At 43.1% G+C, this 20,415-nt stretch overlaps 1 protein-coding gene and 1 non-coding gene across 2 annotated transcripts in view; both read right to left on the reverse strand.

Annotated features, from left to right (window-relative positions):
- The window catches only part of Igfbp7 (insulin like growth factor binding protein 7), a 67,092-nt gene that overhangs the window by 1,600 nt on the left and 45,077 nt on the right, over nucleotides 1–20,415 (reverse strand). The window contains exons 2-3 of the mRNA XM_015481769.2: nucleotides 6,891–7,000; nucleotides 322–438 (exon numbers count right to left, since the gene is read on the reverse strand). Coding sequence (XP_015337255.1) covers nucleotides 322–438; nucleotides 6,891–7,000 — 227 coding nt within the window. The remainder of the gene's footprint in view (nucleotides 1–321; nucleotides 439–6,890; nucleotides 7,001–20,415) is intronic.
- LOC125610996 lies at nucleotides 2,108–2,211 on the reverse strand. Its single transcript, XR_007341110.1, has one exon. It is a non-coding gene; the product is annotated as a U6 spliceosomal RNA (small nuclear RNA).

The following is a 20,415-nucleotide window of genomic DNA, read 5'->3' on the forward strand; positions in this document are numbered from 1 at the left end:
AAAATATTCATTAGTCACTACTCAATTAAAATAATGCTTGGGTCATTTAGTTTCCCATAAGAATTTTGCTTTGAACTTTTAGGAAAAATTTTTTTGAGTTCTCATTAATTCATTGGTTGTTTCTAAAACATCCAGTCAACTTCAACTCTTCTTTTATTTAGTTCCCTTTGAAATGGGACCAATGACCGACTCCTTGGTCAGGCTGTTCCAGAGATGTGGAAGAGGAAGTACTTTTCAGGCTAGCAGGACACTGGGTACATTTACCAGGGCTGTGAGTGTCTAATCCTAAGAACAAAATTCTTGCCAGCTCTTGGTACTCACCAGCACCCAGCCAGTTACTTCATGCTTTTCTGGGCCACCCCGGGTCTGAATGGCCAGGTTGTCCCGGTCACCAGGCAAGAGTTCTGTCCTTTGAACTCCATACTGACCCCTTTGTACCTGCAAAAACACAAGGAAAGTCAGCTCTCTGCATCAAAACATCAACTTGGAAATGGCTACATTTCCAAAATTGCTCTTGGTGGTCATCAGACATTCTCATTGGGTTAAATCCAGCACTTTACCTACAAGTTCCCTTTACACAAATACTTGTAAAACAGAAGTCCTCTTAATTCCTCTATTCCCCTGTAAGCAGCATGTTTTAAACAAAAATAATGTGCTTCTCTACACGCTTGGAGAATGTACGAGGCCAGCCTTTCCTGCCACTGGCTGCTATCACTCACCCAGGCCCTTAGAAATTCTGCTCCTCAGTACTGGGCCTTTCTTGCCTAACAGGCCATGTTAGACTGACAGTCATCTAGTGCTAGTTTGATGCTTGGGGTCCTTGGGGCTCTTCCTGTAACAGCCTAATGAATGGATAAATAGTAGCTAGAGTCCAAAGCTAGTTCTATTACTTTGTTCTGAGGGCTAAGTATTCATCAAATGATTTACAGAAGACCTGAGGTCAAAAAGACCTGTCAAATACATGCCGCTATCCTTGTTCTCTTATGGCAAAACTTGCTGCCTATTTCTGTGCATGTCATGATGGGATTCAGAAGATGAGTTAAGAGGAAATTCAGTTAGTTTAATGAATATCGTCCTTACTTTCCCCTTCATCTTAAAAGTTTATTATATAAGCTTTGGAAAATACACAGAAGAAACTTACTTGTAATCCCTCCATGTGTACTCCTTAGCAACTCAGAGTTTTTAAGTTTTTTAAAAAAAGGTACAGGAAGTAATGTTTGTTCATTCTATCCTAGGCCTCTTTTAAGAACCAAGTGAATGTTTACTGTTAGTATCTTTGTAATTAGGAAGGATTTACAACATCAGAAAGGTAGTTTCCTTTTAATTTTCTTCTATGCCAAAGCCAGTTAATTTTTTTTTTTAAATGGAATTTCCCCACATTGCCACCATTCGAAAAAAACCAGATAATTCAATATCTTTCTCTCATGAATGCTATAAAGACAAAACAGATAACTGGAATGTTTTGCCTTCAGTTTTCCAAATAGCTGGTAGAAATAGCAGCTTTTGAAATAGTTACTTAAAAATGGTCTTGGGGCTGGGACTGAGGCTGTAGCTCAGTGGCAGAGCACTTGCCTAGCATGTGTGAGGCACTGGGTTTGATCTTTAGCACCACATGAAAATGAAACAAAATAAAGGCATGCTGTCCATCTACAACTACAAAAAAAAAAAAAAAAAAAAGGTCTTGGAGCTGACATTATAGCTCCGTAGTATACTGTGCTTGCTTAGCATGTGCAAGGACCAGGGTTTGGTCCCCAGCACACGCAACACAACACACACGTTAATAATGATTCTTAATATTTTGGGATAAGTATTAATTTGATTCATGGTTAAAAGTAGTATCTCTGGCTTTTATTTATGAAATCCCAGAAACATAAAAATTTGGGAGGGGATTTGCTTTTGAAAAATATATTTTAATGCTTTGGGAAAGTGAAGATAAAAAACATGGGGCTGGGGATGTGGCTCAAGCGGTAGTGCGCTCGCCTGGCATGCGTGCGGCCTGGGTTCGATCCTCAGCACCACATACACACAAAGACGTGTCTGCCAAAAACTAAAAAAATAAATATTAAATTAAAAAAAAACATATTCATCTTTCCTATTAACTGGTAAAAAAAATATGGAATGCTTCATGAATTTGCATGTCATCTTTGCACAGGGGCCATACTAATCTCTGTATCCTTCCAATTTTAGTATATGTGCTGCCAAAGCAAGTACTCGTATAAAGGTTTTGTGTGTGACCAAAACAAAAACACTTCAGCACAGATATATACTGGATCTTAGCAACTGAGTGGTTGATCCTTAGATCATGTAGCGCTTAGTAAAAAGCATTTTGTGCTAATTAACCCAATCCACTATGCATGGAGAAATTGTTCTTGTTCAACACAATATTTAACAGGACTCATAATGTATTTTAATTAACACATTATAAAAAGTTATACACCATGTAGAAAACATGGAAATGCCTGGAATTTTTATGTGGCAAACTCTCCCTTACTTGAGTAAGTAGAGCTTAAATGCTGACAAATATGTATTTTTTCTACTTAAAAAATGATGCAGCCTGAGAAATGTGGTTTCCAAGACAATTCTGAAGATATTCAATAGGCTGGAAGTGGCTCAGAGTCTTAATGTTGAAGGGCAGGCAGGAGAGACTGCCTTGTCAATCACCATGGGAGGCTGACCCATGAAGTTATTTCAGCCTTTCTGGTTGTACTTTAGTTACAACAAAGTCTTCCTGAATCCTATTATTGTAATGAGCAATAAATAAGACAAAGTTCCAGTGTTTATAGAATAAGAATAGGTTAGTCTGATTGTTGTAGGTTAAAAGATTTCAAGAGTTTGCCGATTTCTGGGAAACTTTAAAGGACATTTATGTATTATAGAACATATTTGCTTTTTGGCAAATCTTCAGAAGAGTTTTATGATGAAATAGAATGTGCATCTCTGTTAAAACATTCAAATCCCTAGTCGCTGTAAACGAATAAAAGATGAAACGACTGTCTGGGAAAAAAAATTTGTAATACATGATCAAGGGTCAACATCTTAAATTTAAAAAAGCCACAGGCTGATTGTAATAAGGAACACTTCAATATAAAGTGGGCAAAAGGCAAATGAGAGGGCGGTTCAGAGATGAGAAAACCCAGACGTGAAAATCTTCTTAATGTAGTCAAGAAGATGAAAGCAATAATGAGATGTATTAACCCAACTGAAAAGGGAGTTATTCAGTTCTGGGTGGCTGCAGGGAAATGGCACCTCCCCCCCCTCCCGCTGGTGAGAGTGACTTACTGCCATCCTTAGATAGTAATTGGACAATGTCTATTAAGACAGGTAGTTTGACCTAGTCCTGTAGCTTTGGGGGCATCTACCCTAAGGAAATGGAAGCAGTAGTGTATAGGAGATGTGTACTAAGATGTTAAGGGAGCATTGCTTAAGATGTAAAAAAAAAAAAAAAGGAAACAATGAAAACAATACAGGAATGGTTTAATAAATCATGGCCCCTCCATCTGTGGAATATTATAGCTACTGAGAAGAAGGCTTAAGGGATGTCCATGAAGTATTTATTAGAGAAAAGCAAATCTATTAGCAGACTGTTTTCATTTTACCGCTCACGCTAGGGGGTATGTTTTTGTATGTTTGAAAAGGGGAAGAGAAGGACACAAACCAGGGCAGTTCACATTGGGTATTTATTTCAGGGGTGGGCAGAGGAGGGATTATGAAATATTTCTTTATATATCTTCGGATATTTCCCCTCTTATCATTATCACTGTATTTAATTAAAAAAAGCATTCTTAGAGGCCATTCAAGCCATAATCTAAAGAAATGTCCAGACAGGAAAAGAATTAAATGGACAGCCTCTTAGAAAACTCCATGTCTGGAAGAAGTTAAATTTCATTGCATTATCTCAGACTTACAGAGAAGTCTGGTCATACATGGCTATTTCAGTTCATGTCCCCATTTAAAAATATTGCTCATGGGTTTGCTGAGAAGGTGCAGAATGGTTAATGGCAGGAATTATCAAAACAGCCCACTCACCGGGCTGGGACCCCCACAAAAATTGCTGCTGCAGCCTTCTGTGACTTAGAGAGAAGTCATTTGTGTCCCCTAGTACTGCTGCTGCTAAATCCTTGAGTCACAAAGAACACTGCCTTCTCTGAGTCAGGTGCATTGTTTAACAAGTAAGGATTCTAACGTTCACTTCTATCCAAAGGGTTCTGTGCTTAAATTGGATTTGAAATAATATATGATCTTAAATCTGTCTGTATTCTTCATGGCCTGGTTTCAGGAGAGCGGAGAGAAACAAATGCCTGTTTGATTATCTAGGTCAGTGACTTCCTCATTTTTTGCCATGGCCTAAAGAAGAAGTACTTTTCACCTGGTCATTTGGGATACATGAAAGTTTTACCAAAAAATACCTTAATATGCCCTAACATATTTTCTGTACTCTTTTTTTTTTTTTAATAAGAAAATGCTGGTTGTGATCCCTGCACCAATTCCAGGACTCACTAATGTGAGTCATGGTCTGCAGTTTGAAAGCCTTTGCTTTAGGTCATGCAAGTGACCTCACATCTTGAAGGCAAAGGAAATCAGTGGAGCGTTATGGTTGGGCTTTTGCTCCTTTCTAGCAAGATTTGAGAAAATGTATTTTGTGTGTTTTTCCGTCTACCTTGACTCCTTCCCTTCCCTTCACTCGGCCCTCTCCATAGATCTGTCCCATACAGTTCCAAGGCAAATTGTTCCCTGGTACGTGTGCATGATAGCTAGGGCGTGGCAGAGCAAGGACTGAAGACATTTCTCTCTGACAAGATTTGGCAATAGGATTCTATGCCCCAGGATACTCGGGCACTCTGGTTTCTCTTGTGTAACTATCCCTAGGGAGCTATAGAAAACTGCAACAGAGCTTTTTATGGGAATTCCCTGGACACTGGGAATCCACCTCTCCACCCACAGGGCAAACCAGTGAGATCCAAATAAGTAATGAGGAATGTCGGCAGCTTGTGCAGTAGAGGCAAAGGAACACATTGGGGCTGCGTTTCTTCTCTTAATACCCTCCTTTTAAAAACAGATTTTTTTTTAATTGAGGTTAAATTTCATTGCTTCCTAAAACAGGAGTTTCAGCTGTAAAGGGCAGTGTAGTACAGCTGGTGTTGACTACCCACCCCTCAGCCTCAGGCATTTTCTGTTATTTCTACTGGGACTCTACTCAAACCAGGTGCTTTCTCAGTGGCCACATTCTTGTGGCCACGTGGGGGCGCCAGAGGCTGGCAGGTGACCCGACCTGTTCAAACGCTTACAGAGGGATTTTTGCATTGTAGCAGGGCAAACCCTTTCTTTCCTCTGGGTTTTGTACCGCCTGGCTGTGGTACCAGAGGTGGAACCCAGGGCCTCACACATGCTAGGGAAGCACTGAGCTAACACCCCCAGCCCACAATAGCGTTTTTCAATCTGGAGTGAAGTTTTTCCCCCAGGGTACATTTGGCAATGTTAGGAGATTTTTGTTTTTAAATATTTATTTTTTCGTTTTAGGTGGACAATATATTTTACTTATGTGGGTCTGAGAATCCAATCCAGTGCCTCACACATGCTAGGCGAGCGCGCTACCACTTGAACCACATCCCCAGCCCCAAAGGAGATATTTTTAATTGTCACTTGAGGACAGGGGGAGGGTGCTATTGATATTTAGTGGGTTCAGGTCAGGGATGCTGCTAAACATCTTCCTAAGCACAGGCAGCCCCCACAACAAAGAATTATCTGTCCCCAAATTGCAATAGTGCTGAGGCTGAGAAACCCTGGCTTACAAAGAACCCGGCTGACCTGGCGGAAGAACTCTCATTCTTTATTTTTCCATTTGGAAAGTCGTTTTAAAGCTTATTTGTTAAAATAATATCATGGTTTTCCACTTGCAAGTAGCATTCAGCAAAATTCAAACAGGAGAAAATCTTTCCTTTGATGTTCTTCCCTTGTTCTTTTTTAAATCCTCTGTTCTGGAATAGACTCTCCTGTCTCTAACAGGACCCTGGGGCCATGGCACCTGGAGGGATACATTGCACCTCACTCCTTCCACCCACTCCCATGTCCTTAACATTTACTCATCCTATTTTCCAGCACGTGGGAATCTGTTAAGAATAATGCAGGCTCACAAAGCTTCCTTTAACTTCTTAGCCAGACCCCCGACCTCCTCCTTATAGAATGTGAGCAAGTTCTCTCAGCAGACAGGATCCAAAGGAGTCAAATGTTGGGGACTTCAGTCTTAAGTGAGGAGACTGATGCTTTGGCAAATAGTTGGGGGATCCACTTTTGGGCAGAAAGAGAGGAATTCACACTCTTAACCATTATGCTGCAGTCTCCCCTGCGTGCAAACACACACATACACACAGACGGGGTGGGTCAAGGTGTTCAGTGTTGTTGTTTTTCTGGTTTCTCAGTGCTGCAGTCCGGCTGCAGCAAAATAACCGGGGGGTGACGAACAACTTGTGTACGTTGATACAGCAGGAGTAGGAGCCGTTTATTGCAGGACAGGAGCAGTATTTATACATTCCACACAGCTTATCTAATTAGCATAAACTAGATACATCAGTCAACCAATAAGGAATCTCCACACTTAATGGCTCGCTGGTGTTACTTCACAAACCACTCCCTCTGGCATTTTGCTAGGCGCCATCCAGACTTGTTTACAGACTCTAACATCTCAGGGTCCCTAGCAAAAGTAGGGCAGGGCCTGTTGTGGAGGTCAGTAAAATATTCGCTAGATCCAGGGGAGCTGTCTCAGGCTGCTGTGTTCTGCACTTTGAAGAAATAGCAGGGAATGGGCCTGTAGAGGATTTCACATGGCTATGGTCCCTGGGCAGTGTGACATAAGCTTGTTACCCTAGGATCTTCCAGAAATCTGTGCCACTGACCTTGTTCCAGATGAGAACAGGGGTTGGGATTCCGATGACCTCACAGCTCAAGTACACCTGGGCACCAGTGACATTCCAGATGTCCTTGGGTGGCGTCACAATGGAAGGACCTACAAGAGAGGGCACAAAGCCAAACCAATTTTTAATAGCTCTGAACATTATTTGGCATCCTAGGAACTAAATACTTAATGTTTATGAAGCTGTCCCCTCTGAGGATATTTGAAATGAATTTCAAAGACTAGTCTGGCTTCTTCCTGACACCAGTCTGATTTGAGTCTCCACTTTGGGAATGCAGGAATCTTAACAAGCAAACCAACAAAAACAACTAGGAAGAAAAATCTGTTCTTTCCCAAACTGTGCTTAAATGAGTTTTAATTTACCAGCTGTTTTGCATTATCTGGGATTTTTCCATTAATTTTAGTTTCAAAAATTTAATGTTTTCTTTTGTTTGTTTATCAGTATTTCTATTTCGGGGAGGGGGATAAACAACCAACCGCCCTTTGGGTAGTCAAAGAAAAAAAAATCTAAGAGGTTATTTCGAAGTATGCTGAACACCAGCCCCTGACTCAAGAAGCTGAAGGTCTAAGATTGACAGGTACAAGGAAATCAGGTCAAGATGAAGAGAAAGTGGGGAGTGCTGGGTGCCCTGGGGGACTGGGAGGAGGGTCTTCATCAAGCAAGATGATAGAGGGTCTTTCTTCCAATACAATTTGTAAAGAACAGTGACTGCCTATTGTGACCAGAACCCCAAGGAGAGGGCTCATTCCCAGAGTTCTCAGTGTCCAGGTCTCTGGTAGGGGACACAGTGAGTGGGGTCATCTTGAAGGTATGGCTTGAATGGAGTCAGCACCTTCTGAAGGAGGCCAGAATGACACTTCCCTATGCCCTTAATTCTGGAAGCCAGCCCTCACTTCCATAGCTCTCCTCAGGGAGGCTTACTCAGGTCAACACCCACACTGTGCATCCTTTTACCACTGACTTGTCTCTCTGGTCACGGAGTTGGCAAAGTGTGGTCCCTAAGCCAAATCTGCCCACCACCCCCCTCAGCCCGGTATTGTATCTTTATAGTTTGTAAGTTAAGGTCCTTGCGCTTTTTAAATGGTTGGAAAAAAAATTAAAGGAAGGTTAATATTTCATGGCATGTAAAAATGGTTTTGGTGTCTGTAAAATAAAGTGTTACTGGACATATCCATGACCATTTGCGCCACCATGGCAGGGGTCAGCAGTTACATCTGAGACCTGGTGGCCTAAAATACCGGTGATCTAACCCTTCACTGAAGAAATTTACCGACTCTTGCTCTAATCAATTGAGGGGAGACGGATGCCTAAATAAGATATCATAGGAATGGCTCAGAACTTTAATCCTGTGGTATATATGCCCATATACACTGGCTGATTTCTGGTTCAGCCCTGACACACGCACTTTTGGAGCAAACAGATGATATTGAAAGAGTGTGTGCTTACTACTGCTTCCTCCCCTGGAGGGGCCAGCTGCCCCAACATCTTGGGGGGTGGGGAGAAACATGCACTTATCTTTAGTGGTAATTACTATTGCACTTATGTTAATTCTGAGCACCAGCATCCAGCCATGAGGGACCATCCAAGAGACTTGGAACGGTCCACAGGGGAGAGGACATAGACTCAGAAAGAGCCCCTTGTGGCCCCTCCTCTGTGCTCTACACTGTTTCTCCAATGAATGAGTTAATTATTCCTTCTAAATTTCTTATCTTGGCAGCCCCGGGGTCTTCTAGTCTAGTCAAATATCTAACTGCAAGGTCATCCCGCATCAGGGTCTGGGAAAGGACAACCTCCCCTTCAGGGCTGGAAAGTTTTCTGGCATAATCAGCATTCAAAGGACATGAAGTCTCCCCTTTTGCAACAGGCTATTTCCAGCACATATTAATTTCTCGAAACAGAAAGGAAATGACCACAGAAAGATTTTCCCACTCATCTAAAGTATTAGAAGTTTTTTTTTTTTTCTTAAAATCCCTCAGGATATTTTTCTTCTTTTTCCCCCTTTGTAAGAATGCGCAAAACAATCAAAGTTTGAAAGCTCTAAATATATTTTGTGCTTCCTTCCCTTCAAACCATAGGTCTGAATAGGAAGCATATATCTTGACGCGGGGTCTTGGCTCTTCTGTTGCAATGGTGGATTTGGGGGCATAGCTGTGCTCTATTTATGTATTTTTCTGGCTCAGTCTCAGATGTTTCCGAGTCTGAAGGCACAATACAGAACCAAGGGCTGGGCCACACCCTCTCCTGGGCTTCCTCCAGGGTCCTGGGATCCCCAAGGGCCTGGACACCACATAACCGGATCTGGCTGGACTTTGAACTACTTTCACCCACGTCTCTGAGGGCCCCCTGCTGCTCGGTCCTCCTTCCCACACAGACTTGGCAGCCTGACCTCAAAGCTCAGGGGATCTCCAGGGATTGTTCTGGGAAGAATACACCAGTGTTCAGAGATTTGGAGGGGCTCAGGAACAAAGCTTCCTCTCACGTCTCAAAACCCCACAAGGAATGCAAGGCGGTTTTGCTGTGAGGTTTTGCTTCACCTTGCAAAGTCCCACTTGTTTTAACCTGTGTTGGTCTCCCTAGTGGCAGCAGAGCTCTCAGTCTTGGTCAGGGGCAGCCTCTAGGGTGCACAGGGAAGAGCGCCAGCCTGGCACGCTGTCAGAGACCTTGAACACAGGCCACGGATTTTCTCATGAAAAAATTTTTTTTTTTTTTGGTACTAGGGATTGAATTCAGGGGCACTCAACCACTGAGCCATATCCCTAGCCCTATTTTGTATTTTATTTAGAGACATGTCTCACTGAATTGCTTAGCACCTCGATTTTGCTGAAGTTGGTTTTGAACTTGTGATCCTCCTGCCTCAGCCTCCCAAGCCCCTGGGATTACAGGCGTGAACAACTATGCCCAGCTCCATGGAATAATTTTTAAGTGAATGTTCTTCATTTTAATACAGATCACGTTATCACGTTTTTTCCCTCTTGGTTTGTGTTTTTTTGTATCCCGTTTAAAAACCTTGCCTAGTCCTATTTTCTTCTACAAAACCTTGCACATAAGTTCTTTTCTACATTTAGGTTTTTGGTTCCTCTTGAATTAATTTCTATGAGGTAGGCATTTAATTGCTTCAGCACCATTTATTTAAAAACCATCCTTTTCCTGATGAATTGCTAATGCCTTTGTGGTAAATCCATTGACCATATGTGTGTGGGTCTGTTTCTGCACTCTATTCTGTTCCATTGGTCTGTGCATCTCTTCTTGCACCAGCAACCATAGTATAATGTAAGAATTAATTATGCTAAAATTGAAGCACTAAAGAGAGAGCAGACCTATTATTTCTATCTCTCTCCAACCCTCCTATTATGTCAAGAATCAGAACATTCAAGGGAAGCAAGAATTTTTTTAAAAAAACATTTGAACCCAGGAATACTTTGAATAAGAGCCATTCCAGGGGGTTCAAGATCAGGACAAACCAGATTGTGAGGTCCCTTTTTTCTCTCCCAACCCTTGGAATCATATAAAATTTAGGTAAATGGGCTTAAGTCAACAGTTAGACTATTCTAAAAACATAAAGTAACTTGTCCATCTTACTACCAGGTTAGGTCTAGAATTCTGCCAGAGTCCTATACCATAAAAAATCAGCATTATTTTCTATCTCCTGTGGGGTGATGGTAGAAGGGCAGAGGAGGGAATGTTGGCTATTTCAAATATTCTTGAACAAAGGTTGGGCTCCATAGCACAGTGAGAAGTTTCTAAACTGAACAATTTCTAAACTGAAAAGTGCTGAACTATAAAATGGCCTTTAGGTTTTGATACGTACCCTCTTGCAAAGGGAGGTCATATCAATGGATGATCAGGCAAATACTGGAGTGATCAATAGACCTCACAGAGTTGGTAGAGGTGGGTTGGTCTCAACTTGACTGTGTGACAGGGATCTGCAGCAGCCTGGCACTCACTTTGTTCTGAGCTGATACTTGGCATCTCCCTCCTGGGTTCTCCCTGTCTCTCTGCTGCCCACCTGGTCTGGAAATTCCCTGGGCATGAGTGGAGGGAATGGGGGGGACTCTTGATAAAAGCAGAACACGGCAACATTACAGAGAGCTGAGTGATGTATGCCTCGGGGAGGGAGGGAGAGGCTTCATGGTGACCCACAGGAACTCCAAGAGGACAAGTCATGTGTGGAAGAAGGTAAGAGTGCCATCGGCTGCTATGAAGCCACCACAGTGCTGCACCTCGACTCCAAAGCCCATCACCATGAATCCCACTGGAAAGCAACTTTACTGCTAACCATTCTCTTGAACTGCCTGTCGGTCCCACAGTACAATTCCGGAAGGTTCTGTTTTACTTAAGGGGAGCACTCAGCTCTATAACTCTTTAACGAACAACCAAACAACTTCTCACCCTTTCTACTCTTTTTCTTTCTTTCTTTTTTTAAAATTTAGGATTGGGGACTGAACTGGGGGGGTGGGATTTGGTTGCCTTACTTCATATCATGGGGCATGCTTAACCACAGAGCCACATCCCAGACCTTTTAAAAAATATATATTTTAGCTGGGTACAATGGCGCACACCTGTAATCCCAGCAGCCAGGAGGCTGAGGCAGGAGGATCATAAGTTCAAAGCCAGCCCCAGCAAATGTGAGGCATTAAGCAACTCAGTGAGAGCCTGTCTTTCAAGATGGCTGCAATAGATCCAGAATTTATTTCTGTTTTTAAAGATAAAGACATTTTTAATTCACTCGGAGCTGATTTTCTCACACAAAACTTCAAAATTGATTATTGAATTGAGGCCAGACCAAGAGTTATGACACTGCCATCTAAATCAGGCTCACTGTTTGGATTCCAATTAAAACAAGTCACGGGATTTTTTAAATGTATAGGGACAGACACAAAGTTAGGTCCAATTATTTATTTATTCTTGCCTTTTTCCATTAAGGACTTTAGTCTGCTCAAACATCTGTCTAGAAAACATCCTGTCCGTAGAATTCTGTCCACTGTCCCTCTCTGTTGCCTACTCACCCAGACATCTGCAGAAAGCAACCACACTGCCCATAGTGCTGGCTGGTGCAAGGAACATCTGCCCTAGGTTTCCCCACGTCAAACCCATCTGGAGTTTTCTGTTTCACATGACTACCTCCGTAAGAGGCTACTCTGTTTTATTCTCTTACCTTACACAACCCATTTAATCCTCATTCAGTCATTTCTCAACCTTCTAATTATTCCCCAAAGTCAGTGTCTATCTTCCAAGCCCATTTTCTTGTTCCCCTATTTTTGATAACTCTTACTCAATACTCTTACATAGGCTTTTCTTTGTAATTATTCAATGAAGGGAAAGAAGAATAAAGAGGAGAGGGAGGAAGTGGAGGAGGAGAAGAAAGAAAAAAAATGATATAAAGGAAGGCAGCCAGATCCTAAATGAAGTTGTAAAAAGAAAGGTTTAAGTTTGGAAGGAAACTAAAATTCAATTTCACGAGTCAGCGACACCTTAATGCTACCTAGATGTAGACAGAGGCCTCTTATGGAATCTCCACCAAGTCTTCATCCTCCTCCTAGCCCCTTTTAATTATGTTCTAGATAACTGACCCACAGACTACCAGATTTCTTTAGAAACATTCAACATTAATCTAGGTATACTATATCCTGAGAAATCACTAAAGATATAGCAAAAGCAGAATTGCAGAAGCATGGATTTAAATTTGGAATATTTCAACTTGGTTCTGAAGAGGCTAAGAAGGGGAGTTCTCACAAAGCACACAAATGACATGAGAAAAAGACCTTAAAATGGAAGACCTTGAATTTGGCCAGCAATTCATTCAAGTTGATTTCATATAAAGTTGTAATAGCGAGGACAGAGTTAAAGTTCGTTATCCTATAATAGGAACAGGGAGGGATAATGCTAACAACATATGTGAACAATTTCCTAGTCTTATGTAGAGCACAAAGCACTTGCCTGCCATGACCTGAGATGTCTCCATCAGGCTACTATTAAAAAAGAGACAGAACTCTCTGGGGAGAGAATGCTTGGCTCTGGACTCTTGCCAAATCCTAGACGCTTAGACAAATACTTTAGTCATTTTTACAGATTAAGAAACCAGACCAGGGCTGGTCTTGAGTCTGGGAGTGAATGCACCTATCATGAATGTCTCAGAGTACAGCTGCCGGCTGTCTTGACCGACATCCATAAGGTTCTGAGGTTCCACTGCCTAGCTCTGGAGTCTTGAGTCCAATGTGTCTCCTCATCTACCAGGTGCAAGGTGTGTGACTCGGAACAAAATTCATTTCCAAGAGACGAGAAAGCAGAACTTACAAAGAAATAACCAGTTACCTACTTAGCCAATATTTTAATCTTGAAGAGCTAGATAGAAGATGTCAGGAGAAGTCATGTTTTGAAGCTGAATATAGTACACAGAGCCTAGGAAGTGGTTAAAAATAAAATTCTCCCCAAACGTAATGTTTATACTTCAATATCATATTCAGCTATATATGTTTTGTTTTATTACTTTTCTCACTTCCTCTATAATCTCTAATTTTTAAAAAAATTTTAATTGTAGATGAACACAATACCTTTATTTTATTTTTATGTGGTGCTGATGAAACCCAGTGCCTCACATGTGCTAGGCAAATGTTCTACCACTGAGCCCCAGCCCCAGCCCCCATCATCTGTAATTTTTTAAATCTAAAAACTCTCATTTCTACTCAAGATCTCTCTCTGCTCCTGATATTCCATCCATCATTACATGCTCATAACCATTTCCAGAACCTTTGCTTATACTGATGTACTTGCCTCCTTGGACTGTGTCCTCCCTCCTCTTATCTCTTGCCTATTCCATTTTCTTTATTTGAGGTTTTAAAATTAAAGTTTCATCTTTCTTTCACAATTTAATGTCCCAGTTCCCACTTATTTCTGCTCCGGGTTTGGAGTTTGTTCCATACAGCTTAGTGCATCATTGTTCCCTAATGTTATTGCTGCCAGGCTGGTTAAGGACACCAGTGTTCTGATGGAGTCAGAACTGAGCCAGGAGCTGGAAGGAGGGAGAGCCCAGACTTCATGCAACAGGTAAACACATCAGCAACTTCCAAAAAACACGGTTAGTCAAACAGAGCTAAGAAGATAGCTACCATCTTGAAAATACACCAGTGTGCCAGCCAAGTTATCTAACCAAACTGGTGTTATAGCTACGTCTTATTTATCAGCATGGGGATTATTTATCATGATTTTACTTAATCTTCCACTTGACTTTCTCTTTCCATAAGCAGTGCTTCTTGGCTGCTACCCACCTACCAACCAACATTCTAGAGGATGCAAGTGTATTTGAGCATCTATCACACAAAGCAAATCCCACGGTGAAGGGAGGTGTGTTGGGGAGAAAGACTCATCAATTATCCTCTCACCAAAAAGAAAGGATCTTGTGCCATGCTGGGTTCTATTTTTCATATTGTGGTGCTCACAGAAAACTTATGAACATGGCTGACATAGCTGAGGGCAGGACTTCTCCAAGTTAGGGTAGATTTGCAAACCACACTCAACTTGACTCTTAATGGTGTTTGGCCTTGGAATAGTTCATACAGAGTGTGTGCATTCTTACCAAATAAGGGGAAGAGGGGTTTAAGGAAGATTTCAGATGCCACATATGGAGCTAAGGAGTTCAGATAATTTGGCAAATGTCCCTCGATTGAGATGGGATTCTGATAACTCATTGAAGGGGAAAGGCCCAAACAAAAGTATAAAATGGGAAAAGAATAGTAGGAAGGCACTATGGCCAGGAGGGGGAAGGGGATGAACCAAGTAGAAACTTCCTGATATTAAATAAAGGGAAGCAGCAACTGTACAGCTAATTAAAGAGCAGAGTCATCTGCCAAGGCAAGTCATTTTGGAAACTTCCAGACATGGTGTGATGTAGCAGCTGAACCTTGTATGGGAATCTAGCACTGTCTCAGAGAACAACAAGGAGAAGAGAAGAAAGTACTAAATCTTAAGCAGTATAGGCCAGATTCAATTCAGAGATTCAAAATTCATATGGTTATAGGAACCACTACTAGTCATTTACACTTTAGTCTGAATGAAGAATCAACAGTTTATAATGATAGGATACTGCCAGACATTGTCTGGGGCAAAAGTATACACAACTGCTTCATCTTCTGGAGAAATAAATTATTGGGGGCTGTCTCTCTCTGGAGCTAGCCTGCCTTCTCCCTTGAATGTGTATATTATCCCAAAAGATGTCTCTCCCTTGAGATTATCTGTATTTGCATTCCTCCTTGAATGTGTACCTACTTTCCTAAATAAAGTGTCTCTGGGAAAAAATCTATTTGGTTTGGGTGGTGGAAAGTCAGCACATTTAGACTATTAACAAAAATTGTTGGGGAGACGATAGACTATGGCCACTTTGGAGTATGGACTTTGGAATCAGGAATTCTGTTCTACCATTTCTGAGTCATGCAATATTGTCCAAGTTGATTTTACTTCTCTCAGTATATTCATCTGTGAAATAGGTTAACGATATCTAAGAAATTAAATTATCAGAAGGATCAAACAAGATATAGCAATTAGCACAGTACCTGGCATGGGGTAAAATTCCCTAAACGAGCTTTTTTGTTGTTTATTTCAGAATTCCAGTGCATCTCTGAATGTGGACGTGACATTTCCCAGGTGGCATTTCAGGAGATGAGTTTGGATGTCTTTGCCACAGGATTGGGACAGGGTGGGGATTTTAAGGCCTAAATCAAGGTCGTAGTGATGGGAACTAGAGGAAAGGGAGATGAGAGAGCATTTAGAAAGAACTGACCCTGTCCAGGAGCCAGCTGGATGTGGGGACACAGGAATAAGTTCAAGGTTGTGGGCCTAACAGCTTAGAGGACACTGCCACACCAGGAACAGAAGCAGGGATCTGAAAAAGGTGCTGGAATGGAGGGGGAAGGACCGACTTGGGGTTGGCTCTGCTGAACTCTAGGGATCCCCTAGCAATGAGGATTGGTTGGATTCCATGGGGAGGGGAGGGGGGACTCACAGAGAGACCAGTGGTGCAAACTGTGTGGCTTCCATGGTATCCCTTGGAAGGCCACGTGGGTTCCCTCTTGTGGAAGGAAGACAGCTTTGCTCTCCCTTTCCCAAGGGAACTCCCTCAACTTGCTGCTGACCACTCAGCCCATCCCACTCTGGCCTGGATAAGGCAGAGAAGTGGGTCACTAAGGTCGGGCTCAGCCTCCAGCCTCCCATTGCTGGGTGGTCTTCCCGAGGACAGGATATCCATTATGGCGCAGCCCTGGTGACCGCGTACGCGGACATGGTGAAGTGCATTTCCTGCCTGACTCCTGGTTGCCTCCGCACTAGTGAGACATCCCATTCTGGCTCCAGTCTTCAATGCTGAAAGTCTCCTTGGAGGACAGTTTTCAGATGTCTTTCTTCAGAGAGTAAATCTTGCAATCTTTCAAAATTATCACCAGAGGTTTGAACTAACCACAGGATATAAACAAAAGCTGCTTCTTACAATTTGTTGCTTGCAAGAAAAATCTCAGTGGATGACATTTTTGTATCTTTCCCCTTCTTTTGATGGATCTAGTATGAGAAAAAGTGGGGTACTGATTACAGGCCTGAACGCAGGATACGTTTACCACCCACAGGTGATTCTGGCACATGTGGTCTTGCGTCATCCTTGGAGGGACCCTGCATGTGGTAAACTGTTCAGTGCCTAAGGTGCTGAACTCACTGGGAGGGGTGTAGCAGATGAGCTAACACAGGCCTGTGCCAGCAATACCAAGGGATGGGCCAATTTATTGAGGAGAGCTCCACAGATGTTGGAATACCTAAACTATCATTGTATTACCAGACTGACAAATGTCCACACAAGTTAAATTAGCAGGCTAGATTTTCCTTGGTTGGAGTATATGGAAGAATTAACTTTATATAGAGTGCTTTCCTGAAGGGGCACTCCCTAGTTACCAGGGTGTTTCTTCTTCATGGTAATGTAGCCTTGGAAATGCTTTTTTTCTGCCAATCCTGGGCCTGTTCTGTCTGGACTATGACTCACCTTAAATCCAACACATTAAAATTTCTGGTCACTTTTTTTTTTTCTGTTCCACAAGCACTAAATTGGGATGGGATATTTCTACAGGAGGGTACTTATTGCTAGACCACTGGAAGGGCCCACCTGATTCTTGGATTCCTAGAAGCCTAGATGATGAGTGCCCCAGGATGCTGCGTCTGAGTCCGTGCCCATGCCTGTTTTCCCTGGCATCCCCAGGCCTGGGGGAAATGAGCAGGCTTTCAGGAGGATGTTTTCCTGAGGCTGGAGGCTCATCCATCCTCAGAGCTTCGTCTCCAGGCACAGGCTCTGGATTGGCCAACAAGGGCTGCAGTCTGGTTAGAAATAGACATTCTTAACACCGGGCCCCTGGGGAGAGGAATGTACAGGACTCCCAAGTAGTCTTCAACTTTGGGAGGGTTGGACTTGCTAAACTTAGTAGAAAACTCAAGAAGGCTGAGGCCTGAATTCCTGGAGTACCAAGGAGAAAAACACCTGGGTGTTTAGTAGAAGACTGAAGTTCCTCTGCTGAGAACTAGTAGAAAAACCCTGGGCACCACTTTCTGCCCAAGTATGAGATTCGTGGCAAATTCTCCATGTCAGACTGGCATCTCTGGAAGCAGTCTGAGGGGTATGACAGTGCAGTATTATCTCAGATGAGGACTTACCAGAGGCTTGCTTGGTCTCTGGCTTGGAAAAGACCTTGCAAAGGGTTGTCTGCAGAAAATACAGCTGGGCACATGGAGCCCTCAAGAGAAGTTCCAGCTACCCGGCCAGCTTCCTGCAGGATCTTAACCAGGGCTGCCAATCTTGGCCGCACACTGGACTCACCTGGGTGTGTTTAAAAAACACCCAAGGCTGGGCCACCTGCCCAGAGTCTCTGTGGGTGTCGGGTCTGGCACTGGGAGTTAAAAAACTCCCAGGTAGAAGCACACAATTAGAACATGGCTTTAGGGCAGGACATACTCAGATGGTGAGGAAGACAGGCAGGTGGAAAGTTAGAGAGGAGGAGAGGAGTGATTTGGAGAAATAAGGGCCCTGGGTGTTTGGAGGTGGTGGGAGGCCAGGTACAACAGAGAGGTGGTTCTACCTCTTAAATCTGTGGGTGCAATTTAAAACCATGCTCCCTGGGGACCCCGTCTTTGCTCATTTCTTGTCAGGTCACCTCTATGAGGACACATTGGATCTGGCTTTGAGGGGGCCAGGGGCAGGATGAGATGAGGGACCTGTGTGAGCAAGGCCCCCTAGGCTTCCACGGACAGCCTAGGGCAAGTTGGCTGCTGCCCGGCATGTGGCCTTGGTACTTGGAGATGTTTTACCCTCTAGCCCAGCCTTGATTTCATTCAGCACTTTCATGGTTACAGCCGCCTGCCTCCTTGGCAGACAACTCCAGACATGAATCAGCCCCGCATCACTGAGCTCCCTCTGTTCTCAATGTATTTCCCCTCCCAGCCTGTCCCCTCTGGTTATTTTCTGTACCCTTTTGTGATGTCCATAGACCCCAAATCTCTCAGTTATGTGCCCCAAGTCACATCCTTTGTTTATCTCCTCTTTGCTGAGTGTTTTCAGATTTCTCTCCCAGCTTCCTGATAAGATTTGGTATTTCTTCTCCCATTTTCTATAATTTTTACTCTTGTCCTAAGGCTCGACCTGGAACAGAACAGCCCTCTTTTTTCTCTTGTGGTCCAATTCTTGTGTGTCCTGGATACTTATGAGGAATGCTCCTGTATGCTTGCTTTGGGTGCCTCTGTGACCTTACAGGGTGCCCCAGTACAACTACAAGACAGTTTTTCTGACTCCTGAGAGGAATCTCATACTATAGAAAGTGCTAGATGTGAGCACGTCTGTGCTTGGAAGAGCTAGTTGTTCAATGAAGCTCAGAAGGGCCAAATATTACTGCTCTGACAATCAGGGAAATAGGTATGTTTCTCTGATCATGTGTGGTGGGACCTACCTAACTGGGAACTGGTGGACTTCGCATGTACTTTGTATTTGTCATTTAGGGAGGCAAGACACACTTGCTCTCATTGGGCTGGGAACAACACAGAACCCATCTTGTTGGGTGGGAGCCATCAGAAATGGGGGCCAGGTAAAGTAAAGATATGCCAACACACCTGGGGCATGGTTACCCTGGACTAAGGGATCTTGGGAGCAGGGAAACATTCTTTGCTGCTCTTGTTGGTATTTAAAGGACCAGAAATTGTTGCACTGGTACTTTGGCTATTTGTAGTCAGTTTTTGTTTTTCTGTATTTAATGGTGCTTGCTTTCTTGGAGTTTTGTCTTACTTGAGTTGTTAATTCCTGTCACAGTGTAGGAGAAACAAAGAAAGGGGTTTTCATTGTTCTATAGAAGACTGGGTTTAAAGGCAGGGGTACTGCATTTCACAAGGACTGGGAACGACTACGTGCCAAGGATCCCAAGGGCTGTGGAAGCACCCAAGTTCAGGGGGAGCCCCCAAGGTCAGCTGAGCCTGGTAGAATCAGCCTTTTCCTGCACAGTTTTCCTTCCAGAGCAATCATCAGCTCCAACCTTGAAGATTTAGTTCTTTTTAGGTAGGGGAAAATAATTCCCTCCTCAAAAAGGGAACATGGTGTCTTTTCAGAGCAGCCACACATAAAAGTAGGCAACTCTTTTACGAAGACAGCGAAGCACATGTCCTCAATACTACTGAAATTGGCCTTGAGGCTGCTACGTCCGCCTCCCCCGTCTTTGCCTTTTGGGTTCCTTCTCAGGGAGTCTCGTTAGCAAAGTGTGTGATCCTTTTAGGAATCAGGGGCTCAAAGATGATGAATTGGATCTCTGAACTCGGCTAAGCTGGCGGGCTTCAGACGTCAGGGGCATGCTGCTCACCAGCTTCAGCTGCTCAGGAACAAGGGGAGGAAGTGGAAAAGCAGTACAGATTGCTTATCCAGTCCATGGGAAAGGATAATGGCCTCTGAGCCTGCAAATGAGTTGAACTGATATTTGAAGAGGAGAAAACACAAAATAAACGCAAATAGAGAAAATAAGAACAAGGCCCTTGGGATGGAATGATGTTGGCCAGTCACTCAATCTGCCTCCAAATTTCTGCCCACATATCTCTGGGAGCTTGACCTCTGTAAGGACTAGAGAGAACATTCACCTTGAAACTGGGTAATTCTTTTCTGTTTTCTTTTTTTTTTTTTTGAATAAGCAAACAGCATTTGAACCTATACAGTAAAGATGAGGAACAATGACTTCATGAATGTTCCATAGTGGCAGCACCAGGGAGCCATCCCCAAATAGCATGTAACATGCTCAGAAGATGATTAAAGAACGGATCTTTCTAGAATGTCATGATCATCAGATGTAAGCATGGACTCTCCAGAGATTGATTTCATAATAATTAAAGGATATAAGGGGAAAAAAAGTCATAATCACCATCAACTTCAATATCCATCCCTAGGGGCTGGGGCTGTAGCTCAGTGGTAAAGTGCTTGCCTCGAATGTGTGAGGTACTGGGTTCGATCCTCAGCACC

Source organism: Marmota marmota, unplaced genomic scaffold, assembly GCF_001458135.2.
Source record: "Marmota marmota marmota unplaced genomic scaffold, marMar, whole genome shotgun sequence".
Classification (NCBI taxonomy): Eukaryota; Metazoa; Chordata; class Mammalia; order Rodentia; family Sciuridae; genus Marmota; species Marmota marmota.